The sequence below is a fragment of the Elephantulus edwardii genome, unplaced genomic scaffold, assembly GCF_000299155.1.
Source record: "Elephantulus edwardii isolate Elephantulus edwardi_28Jun2011 unplaced genomic scaffold, EleEdw1.0 scaffold00217, whole genome shotgun sequence".
In the NCBI taxonomy this organism is placed as follows: Eukaryota; Metazoa; Chordata; class Mammalia; order Macroscelidea; family Macroscelididae; genus Elephantulus; species Elephantulus edwardii.
In genome coordinates, this window is record NW_006399967.1 from 4274016 (window position 1) to 4285535 (window position 11520).

The 11520-nt window shown below is 53.5% G+C and overlaps 1 protein-coding gene across 1 annotated transcript in view; it reads right to left on the reverse strand.

Annotated features, from left to right (window-relative positions):
- Nucleotides 1-11520, reverse strand: part of PALM (paralemmin) — a 29101-nt gene that overhangs the window by 6442 nt on the left and 11139 nt on the right. Inside the window, exons 6-9 of the mRNA XM_006898020.1 lie at nt 11032-11164; nt 10517-10538; nt 3444-3506; nt 1074-1205 (exon numbers count right to left, since the gene is read on the reverse strand). Coding sequence (XP_006898082.1) covers nt 1074-1205; nt 3444-3506; nt 10517-10538; nt 11032-11164 — 350 coding nt within the window. The remainder of the gene's footprint in view (nt 1-1073; nt 1206-3443; nt 3507-10516; nt 10539-11031; nt 11165-11520) is intronic.

Here is an 11520-nt window from a genome sequence, read left to right on the forward strand (position 1 = left end):
CACAACTCACAGGCACTCCATAAAGCACACACTGGAACCTTGCCTGTGCCCTATTCCACACCATCCTCAGTTACCCACTGTTAACTCACTGTGTCGGTCATCTTGTTCGGGGTCTTCTTTCTCTCACCCTCCACCTTTACAAGGACGGGTCCTTCCTGACAATACCCCCAAGTATTTAAGAGCCAGTTTCTACCTTGACGGAGCACCCTGATGGCCGTTCCTCCAAAACAGGCTTGCTGTTCTCTTAGTCCAGATACTCAGTACATGTCTCCAACACCACAGCTCAAACGCATTGGTTCTTCTGTCAAGGGCTGGGCTCGCTGGCAGGGTACCCCAAAGGACTGAACAACCAGAGCCCAGCCCAGCACTGGACATGGTCAAGTCATGCCCAAGAGAGGGTTCAGGGTGATGAGACCCACTCAGCTTTGAAGAGTGGCCACATGATCAAATCAGGGTCCCAACAGTGCACAATCCAATAAAGGCGTTTTAGAGCAGAAAGTGGGCACACCGCCCCCTCCATGCAGGGAGGGACACGTGTGCCTGGACATGCCCTGCCACACAAAAATGGCACACATGTATCCTTGGCACCTCTTCTCCACTTGGGAGTCACACTCATGTCCCAGCCCCACACCCCTCCCCATCAATGACACACGTGTCCTGGCCCCTCACATGTACTCCCACCTGATAACTACATGCTTGTCCTGCACGCTCACATGTCCCCCATCAAGTGACCTCACACATGTCCTGGTCCCTCACACATCCCCCCACCTGGTGACCTCACACTTATCCTAGCCTCCCCATGACCTCACACGTGTCCTAGCCCCACCCCCGTGACCTCACACATGTCCTAGCCCCCCTCACCTGGTGACCTCACACGTGTCCTAGTTCCCCCTGTGACCTCACACGTGTCCTATCCTCCCCGTGACCTCACGTGTCCTAGCCCCCCTCACCTGGTGACCTCACACGTGTCCTAGCCCCCCCCTATGACCTCAACACGTGTGCTAGCCACACACGTGTCCCTGGCACTGTGGACAAGGGGTCCCGGTTTCACCTGCGGCACAGCTTGCTCATACCTTTGGTCTCGTCCTCGTAGACCTTGATGCCCTGGGGGAGGGGGTCCTGAGGGAGCAGGGTGGTACTGGACAGCACTCGGGTCTGCCCTGTCACCTTGTCCTTTTCCACTGTGATCTCGACCGAGTACATGGCTGGCATGAAAGGACAGTGTCATGTCACCGCAATGACCCACCCATGCCCGCCACACCACAGGGGCAAAGCCAGGAAGGAAAGCCAGCAGGACACAGGCCAAGCCACAATGCGATGTTGGAGCACCTGGACATGGCCCTCCCTCCATCCTCATCCTTCCACAGCTCTCCAGGGCCAGGGGGACAGTCCCTGAGTCCTCTGTCCTCCAAAATCTGTCCCTCCCTCAGTCAACAAACCATTTTATCTTGGAAAGCGGGGCTCTACTCCCATTGGTCTGCACAGGAGTGTAAGTCCAAGGGTGTGTGACCGGTCCATGGTCACACCAGGACCCGACTGGACACTCTCTCCTGGCCCCTCTGCTGCCGCAGGCCACCACTTCGGTCTAGTCCAGAGCTGCCCACCACAGCAGGAAGAAGTCCACACTCCTTTACGATGCCATCTCCCCAACTCTGGTTACAAAGCCATCAGCAAAGAGGTATGAGGCCAAGCGGGCTCAGTCGCTCTGCCTGCAACAAGCCCCTGGTACTGAGTGTGAGGCTGGAGTTGGATTTGGTTTTTCAGCCGCTGAGGGTCTAGAGACCCTCATCTTCCGCAGTCCCCAGGACCCAGGGCACTGGCTCTCCTCACCTTCTCTGACCTGAGGTCATGTTCCTGCTTGGGTCACTGGGGGTGCCCTCCACCTGCCCTTCACTGGGCTCCAGGCTCAGGCCCCACAACCCCCTCCATGCTGTCCCCGGGGGTCTCTGGGCACCTCTGCTCACCACATCAAGGACCCTGCTCCACATACCCCTCCCTCATCCTACACTGATCAGGGGCAGTCCCACTCCCTCATCTTGCCCGTCAGCCAAACCTGAGGGCTTTGTGTTCAGACACCAGGATCTACTTCAGCCATCCACATTATCTGCTCCATTGGACTAGTGGGGGCCCCTTCCCCCAAAACGCTATAGGTAGGCACATCCTTCCCATGGCCAACAGAGGGCACGTGATCAGCCAGCCCAACCCCACACCCTGCTCACCCACACCCAGGGCCTGTCCTGCCTCACACCCACCGTGTGTCCCTGCTCTGCTCACGTCATCTAGGGCTCCCATGTCCCTCCCACAAGGTGTGCACACCCTACACGCTCATACCTGCACTCTCCTTCTCCCTCCCCTCACCTACCAGGCCCAGACTGCCACAGGGCCTTTGCACAGGCTGCTGTCATGCTTGTACCACTTTGTTCAGATGTGTGCATGCCTCCCTCTCCTCTCCCGACTTTGATCACATACCACCTTCTAGTGAAGCCTCTGGCCCACTGCCCACCTTTCCCACTGTCATCTGTCCCCCAAAGGACTGTCTTCCAAGCTCCCCACCCCAGGATGTGGGCCCCATACACACAGCTGGTATTCAACAGGTACTTGCAAAGTGAATTCTACTTCCACCTGTGTGCCCACCCAGCCTTCCTGGCCAGAGCTGGGCCAGCTCCCTTCCTGCAGGGCAGACCTCCACCTGGGTGACACAGGCAGCACCAGGCCACCTGCTGCCCTCCCCGTCCCCTGGGACTGTCGCCTCTGCTGGCCTCCTCATCCCCTGGGACTGTCCCCCCTGCTGCCCTCCCTGTCCCCTGGGACTGTCCCCCCCTGCTGCCCTCCCCGTCCCCTGGGACTGTCCTCCCAGACCCTCCTAGCTCAGCCCCTCAGATGGCCTCCCAGGTTCTCCAGGGTTTCTGATTCCCTGAGTCACCTGAAACAGTATAATTGCTGTCGTTTTTGTCTTTGTCAGTATCAGGCCACTATCTGACACCAGGTCTGGGTGTGAGGTCCCCCCTCCACACAGGTCAGTGAGGAGATATGTCCCTATGGGGACTGGGCCCCAGCCTTCTCCCATAGGGTGCTCAGCTGAGCCACGGCCTTCTAGAACCTCAGTCACAGTGGGCATGGCAGGCTGCACGCGAGGGCAAGTGGACGCGAGTTCAGGCTTGTGGGCACAGGTTCCAGTGTGTGGACGCAGATTGAGCGTGTCCCCCCAGCCCGAGTGCAGAAAGCAAAGCTGCAGGGAGTGAGGTCAGAGCCGTCATGCGGTCCCTTCTACGTGAGGCAGAGGTGCCGAAGCACAGGCCCCTCCCCAGGCCCAGAGCAAGGCCTCTGGTCCAGTGGCCACCCCATCTCTACAGCCCCTGGGCTGCATCGGGCAGGGCCACACACCAGCCGAGTGCAGAGGAGATGGCAAGTGAAGCGAGCCAGCCAAGCCTAGGGGCACCCACCTGCCTTCATCATGGGGGAGCCTCCGGCCATCCGCACCGGAGTGTTCACCACTGAGTATTTCTCTGCTTGGCCATGGGGTGGGGAGACAGATGATGAAGAGATACACACACAGAGACAGAGAGGGAGGGAGGAATGTGGAACCACACACACAGAGGAGACAGGGACACACAGACAAATAAAGAGGGAGGGAGGGTGGAACGGAGGGACACACACGGGGGGGTGGGGAACAGGGAGATACACACAGAGAGACACAGGAGACAGGGACACACAGAGAGACAGAGGGAGGGACGAATGGAGAGACACACACAGAGGGAGACAGAGAGACAGAGAGGGAGAGTGGAATGGAGAAACACACAGAGGAGAGAGACAGAAAGAGGGGGGGAGCAATGGGGAGACATAAGCACCCCCACAGAGACAGAGGGAGGGAGGACCGGGGAGACACACACACACAGAGACACAAAAGAGACAGGGACACACAGAGAAACAGAGAGAGAAAGAGGAACGAGAGATACACAGAGAGAGAGAGAGAGAGAGACACAGAGACAGAGACGAGGGTCAGAGGAGAGAAAATCACATGGATCCCACCTCACACATCTCACACCTCACATACACACGTACACACACACTGCTACAGCATCCACACGTCACACATGCACACGAGACCACACCCACACGTACCATGTCCACAGACCTCATACACACACACCGCTTACAGCATCCACGTCACATATGCACGCAGAGACTACAACGTGCCCCACCATATACACACACATCTCACCACATGCACACACCACATATGCACACCCTACATACACACACTCCTTCTATATACACACAACTTATGGCGTCCACACATCATAACACACACACTGTATACACACAGACCTCACATCACAACCACGTGCTTCTCCAACCCTCCCCACCCTGCAGCCCCCATGCATGAATCCCAGAGTCCCCCACAATAAAGTCATCTCACCACCCCAGACATCGCTGACCCCGCAGACAGACACCCGGTCCCCAGCACACACATGCAGCTCCCAGCTCATCACATACATCCCTAAACTCCCACAACCAACCCCTCCTCACCTACATCCACAGCCCCAGGCCCTCTCCCCAAGGGATTCCCCCTAAATCCACGAGGGGCTTCGAGCCTTCCACTATTTTTTAATTCTGCAGTAACTTGAGAATCACCCTCATTCTAAATAATCAACTCAAGACAAATGAGGCCAGGCCCCTCCCCACCTCAGTCCCAACCCAGCAATGGCAGAATCCTCTCTTGAAATGATGCCTGCACGTACAACTGCTGCAGAAGTATTCGTAGCTAACAAATGATGCATTTAGTAGCTCACAGCATTTTAAAAAGGTGTATTTCTACCTCAGAATGTATACTTAAACATATCAGGTGATCTATTTGCAAAGTAAGGTGAGTCGTTAAAAATATTATGTTTGCTTCTTGTTTTGCAAACACTACAAACATGCAACATATTTGCAAACACATATATGCCCCTGCCTGTAATAGATTTTCATTTTGAAGACTAAAACAGGTCAAGGGCTGACAGCTGGGGCTTTTCTGCCTGTTGGTTTGCTCCTGAGATCTCCCTCAGGAGGGCAGCCAGCTGAGGTCCAGGAGGGGAGTCCCTGCCAACAGCGGGGTGCCAGGCCCCTGCGCCCACAGGCAGCAGCTTTGTGCCTCGGAGGCTGCTGTCTCCCCCCTGCACAGATGGGAGCCCTCCGGCTCCCTCACAGCAGTGGGGTAGGGGTTGGCAGAGGCTGGACCAGAGCTTCAGGGCCTGGACCACCTTAGAGGGCACGCCTGCCAGCCTCACTTCCTCCCAGCCTCACTTTCACGCTGGTCCCGGGCTCTGGGCTGTGGCAGCCTGCACATGCCCCGGCTGGTGTGAAAACACAGTCCACTGAGCACACAGCAGCAGGGACAGGGGCAGTGGAGCTGAGCTGAGGGGCGGGCAGGGGCCACTTGGGCCTGGGCACTCACTCACGTGGTCAGCTGTGCCAGGAGTGACCACAGCAGGAATGGGGTCTCCGTCACACGATGTCGACTGCCCAGCACTCAAGCTGTCAGTGACCGGACATCGTGTCCACAGGAGTCCACCACCACACCTTGGAGTCAAGGTCATACACCAGCTGTTGGTGCCAAAGATGAGGAGACAAGAGGTTATCTGTAGCTCCTGAGGCCCAAAATGAATCCAGCATGCAACACCCAGGAGCTGATGGGTACTGGTGATTGGAATGCAAATACTGGAGACACCGTGGGTGGAGAGCTGGGGCCACCGCTTCACAGGCACCACCGTTCACCCAGCCCTGCCTCCAGCCACTCCAAGGAAGGCAGCACAGGAAGGGAACCACATGGAATGTGTCAGGCGACCAGCCAGCAGGCCAGCAGCTCCAAGCGGCCTCCGTGGTCATGCACATGCGTGCCCCTGCTCTGCGGAACGTAGAATGAGACGACACTTCAAACGGTGACCCTGAGAATTGTTTCATCAGTGACAGCAGGAAAGCATGTTTGCGTTGTTCCTAGGCTGACACTCATCATGTGTTAGGGAGAAGGTGAAGAGTCTTGGCTGGCATCCAAGCTGATGGTTTACATCTGAAAGGTGGGCGTCAGGCATTTGGACAGGGCTTTATCTCAGGCCTGTTTGTTGTAGATAAACCACACGTGTGGAAAGAGTGGAGAAGCACAGAGTCTTCAATCAGAACAATGCCAGGGCTGACAGGAAATCAGCGAGGAAGAAAATGAAAAGAAGCCTACAGGAGCCAACATACAAGCCTGGGTGTCCCTCACGTGAATTTAGAGGGTGCCTCGAGAACAGATTTGATCCATTGAGCTCTGGTGCCCAAGACCAGAAAGTTAGGCAATGGCGTAAGGGACCTCACACGCAAAGAGAGCAAACTCATTCAATCATCACCGTCGAGTTGGAATTACTCATACATGACCCTCAACGGAACATTGAAGGGGCAGTAAAGAAAGAAAGACCAAAATGGATGTCACAAGAGACTCTGGAACTTGAGTGCAGAGCCCCTGCAATGAAAGAGTCGCTGGCGCCGAAGTGCTGACCTTGGAGGCTTCAGGGTGGCTGCGAATGACAAAGCAGTGGTCCAGGGAAATGTCACAGGGCTGGAGTCAGAACCCGCACAGGGGAGAGCTTCTCAACCGGGAAGAACTGAAGGGGGAAAGCCTCAAGCTGCAACCTGTAAGATCCTACGGGCAAGTCTGCAGGGAGCATGCCACAGCTGCAGAGGCAGTATGCCAGAAAGGACTGGCTGGTCCCTGGCCAGTCGCCTCGGGAAGCAGCCTACAAGTACTGCAGGTGCTGCAGGAAGGAGTCCAAGCAGGGCTGAAGGCACTGGCAAAAACCAAGGCTCCAAGAATTGACAGAATGTTAATTGAAATATGTCAATAAATAGATGAAATTGGAAGCACTTGCTCATTTATGCCAGGAAATTTGCAAGCAGTCTGGCCAGCAGACTGGAAGAGCCCCACACCTGTGTTCATTCCAAAGCCAGCGATGCAACGGATGATGAAAAATGTTTAACAATGTCATGAATATCACGTGCAAGTAAAATTTTGCTAGAGATAATTAAAAAGGAAGTGCACTTGTTATTTTTAGGTGCTGTTGAGTCAGCTGTGACCTGTGACCCTAGGAACAGCAGATCTGAACCCTGTCCTATCCTGCACCATCCTCATAATCTCAGATGTACCTGGACCCCTGATACAGTCACTGCGTCAATCCATCTCCTTGAGGGTCTTCCCATCTTTCTTCTACCTCCACTCTTCCAAGTATGATGTCTTTTTCCAAGGACTTCCCCATTGTGATAATATGTCCAAAGTATATGAGATGATGACTCTTCCACCAATCCTGATGACACATTCCTTTTCATACAGCCCAGCATCTCGGATGATCTGTTTCGCATACAGATTGAAAAGGTATGGAGACAGAATACATCCTTGACAGACCCCCTTCTTGATTTTGAACCATGTAGTGTCTCCTTGCTCTGTTCTAAGTGCCTCTTGGTCCAGGTATAGGTTTTACATTAGCACAATCAAACGTTCTGGGATTCCCATTCTTCTCAGAGTCAGCCACAACTTGCTGTGGTCCACACAGTCAAAAGCCTTTGCATAGTCAATGAAGCACAGATAGACATTCTTCTGGTATTCTTTGCTTTCTGCCAAGATCCAACCAACATTAGCTATAACATCCCTAGTACCACAGCCTGTACTTCCAGCAGTTCTCTGTTGACATATTGTTCCAAACGTTATTGGATAATTTTGAGCAGAATCTTGCTTGCATGTGATATTAATGATATTGTTCTATAATTTCCACACTCTGTTGGGTCACCTTTCTTTGGAATGGGAATAAATATCGATCTTTTCCAGTCAGTGGGCCATCTGGCTGTTCTCCAGATTTCTTGGCACAACTTAGCACATCCAGGGCAGTATCTGTCTGTTGAAATATGTCAATTGGTATGCTGTCAACTCTTAGAGCCTTGTTTTTTGCCAATTTCTTCAGAGCAATTAGAACTTCTTTCCTCCTTCATCACCATCGGCTCTTGCTCATGTCATTTCATGAAATTCTGTGTCAGCCAGTTCCTTCTGATACAGTGACCGTGTATTTCTTCCATCTTCTCTTGATAATTCCTGGATCATGCAGATAACACAACCCTGCTTGCTGAAACTGAGGAGGACCTGAAGCACTTGCTGCAGAAGGTCAAGGACTGCAGCCTCCTATATGGATTGAAGCTCAACATCAAGAAAACAAAGATTCACACCAATGGGCCAATTGGCAGCATCAGTATGGATGGTGAAGAGATTGAAATAGTTAACAGTTTGCTTGGCTCCACAATCAACACTCTTGGTAACGGCAGCCAGGAAATCAAGAGACGAATTGCATTGGGGAAAATCAGCTGTGAGGGACCTCTCAAGAGTACTGAAGAGCAACGACGTCAGGCTAGAGACTAAGGTGCACCTGATCTGGGCTATAGTCTTCGCAATTACGGTGCTATGCATCAGAAAGTTGGACAATGAATAGGGTTGATAGAAAGAGAAGTGATGCCTTTGAGCTGTGGTACTGGAAAAGACTGTTGAATATACCATGGACTGCTAGGAGAACACACAGGTTTGTCCTGGAGAGGGTGAAGCCGGAATGCTCCTTGGAGTCAAGGACTCTGAAGCTTCGTCTGACATACTTTGGGCATGTTGCAAGGAGGGACTGGTCCTTGGAGAGGGACATCATGTTTGGCAGAGTGGAGGGACGGCGCAGGACAGGAAGACCTTCGATGAGATGGATCAGTTCTGTGACTGGAGTGGTGGGAATAAGTGCATTTGAGATGGCTAGGTTGGCACAGGATAGAATGACGTTTAGAGCTCTTGTACATAGGGTCGCTATGAGTCGCAAACTACTCGATGGCACACAACAACAACAACATATGAGATGAAGCTTTATCTTTACCTCCAAGGAGCACTCTGACCACACCCTCTCCAAGACATAGCTGTCTGTTCCATTGGCTGTCCATGGGATCTTCAGCATTCTTCTCCAACACCACAGCTCAAAGGCATCGATTCTTCTGTCATCCTTATTCACTGTCCAACTTTCAGATGCACAGCAAGTAATTGAAAAGACCCTGGCTTGCATTAGGTGCACCTTAGTCTTTGGAATGACATGATTGCTCTCAGCAGCTGGGAGAGGTCCCTCACAGCCGACTTCTCCAGGGCAGCGTGCCTTTTGACATCCTGACTGCTGGTGCCAAGGACGCTGCTCACACGCTCAAACAGAGCAGCTGCACACCAGCTGAGAACTGTAAGAAAGGCAGGCAGATTCTGAAGAGGACCCGGAGTGAAGGTCAGCAAAGTGATGCCAGGGGAAGGCTGGCCAGGACATGTCCCTGTGTGGTTATATAAAGGCACTCAACTGTGCTGACTATAAAAAACCACGGGCAACACTACAAAAAAATGACAATTTCAGAACACTTGATTGTGCTCAAGGGGAACCTGTACATAGATCAGGAGGCTGCTGTTTGAACAGAACAAGGAGAGTTTGAATAGAACAAGAGGACACTGCATGGTTTAAACCAGGAAATGTGAATCTGTGGGCCATCCACTTTCTCCATATGTACTCAGTTTGCTGCTCAGCAGTCTCAGAAGCTGGGCACTATGATGAAGAACATGGCATCAGAATTGGAGAGAGGCTCATTACCAATCTATGTTATGCTGACGACACAACTTTGCTGGTTGAAAATAAAGTAGATTTGAAGCTCTTACTGAAATAGACCAGAGTAAAGCCTTCAATATGGCTAACACCTCACCATCAAGAAAACAAAAATCCGCCACTGGACGAGTCAGCATCACATGACAGATGGCGGCAAGGCTGAAGCTGCCAAGGGTTTCATTTCACTTGGATCCTCAACCAACACCATGGAACAGCAGGAAAGGAATGAAGTGATGCGCTGCACTGGGGAAATCTGCTAAAAGACAGGCTGAATGTGTCGGAAGGAAATGTCACTTGGAGAAGTCAGGTGGGATCTTTCCAGCCACGACTAAGGGAGGCTGAAGAACTGATGGCCTTGAATCATCGTGTTGTTGGATAATATGGAATGTACCATGGACTGCCAGGAGACCGAGCAAATCTGTCCTGGAAGAAATGCAGCTGGAGGTTCCTTAAATGACGGTGGCTGCATCTTCCATGATGTGGGCACGAACTAGGCACTGGTTCTCAGAAAAGAACACCATGTTTGGCAAGGCCAGCAAAGAGAGAGGAAGACTGTCCGCGGGTATGTGGATGGACGTGCTCTGGCATGTGAGGCTGAGTGGACGTGTGTGGCCTTCAGTGGCCCTGGTGGCAGTGCAGCTGGGGAGCCAATGACAGCCACCGGTCAACAGCTCCAAACCCTGCCCTACCCTGCACATCTCATCATCTCCAACACACTCGAGCCTACGGTTACAGGGGAGCCTCACGAGGATTCCCCTCCCGTGCTGACCCTGACGATGCCCAGCTAGAAGGTTCCTGACAACTGGCCACTAGTCTTTAACCACCAGAGGGCGCCCATCCCCCGGACTTACCTTTGGGTGTGGCCACCGGGGTCTGCAAGAAAGGACAGAGGTCAGTGGCCTGGGGGTCTTTCTCCTGCTGAGCAGGTCCCCACTCACAGGGCACAGGAGGGGTCTTGGGGGCAGAAGCCTGGTTAGTTCTGCCTCCCCCATCCTGTCCTTCCCCTCCCTCTCTGCTGTCACAGGCAGTGACACCACTGGTCCCGCCTGGACCAGGATCCCACCCACCCCCACCCCACCTTCTCTCCAAACCCCTAGGTCAGCCGCCCGCCCCCACCTTCACTCTCACACACACACACACACACACACACACACCTAGACAAGCATCCCACCCCCCACACTCAAGTCAGCCCCCTCCCTTCCCCCTCCTCCCTTTCTCACCCCACCCCACCTGGTCCCCATGCCCAAGTCAGCCCCCTCCTTCCCCCCAACCTTTTCACCCCACCCCTAGGTCAGCTCTCCCTTCTCGCCCTGTCCCACCTGGACCAGCACCTGACTCGGCCTTTTCACCCTGCCCAGGGCCTCACCTGCTGGGAATTCTCCACCTCCTTCTCCTGGGCTAGGTTGGGGGCTTGGGCCCGGCCCGGACTCTGGGCTGTCTTCTCCTTGGTCACTGGGACCACGTCTCCATTCTCCAGCACCTCGATCTCCTTCTCTAGCCTAGGGGGTGGGGTGACAACATTACCAAGTCCTTACGGTGGGAAGGTGCTGCCCCAGCACTTTCCACATAGACGCTCAACTTTTCATCTCTTCCAATGACCTAGCAAACCCTCTTACAGAAGCCAGGTACTGCACCACCCTTCAGTGTCCACCCCTCTGGCACCCACACTCCAGTGTCCACCCCTCCCAGTGTCCAGCTCTCCCAGAACCCATCCTCCAGAACTCCTGCTTCTTCAAGGCACACTTTGTGTCAGGTGGCCTCTCCTTGTTTCCACTGAAAGGAATTTCTTTTTATGGGAAATTTAATCCTTCCAGGGAAACTGGGGGGAACGTGTCATTTTCCAAGTATCAAAACA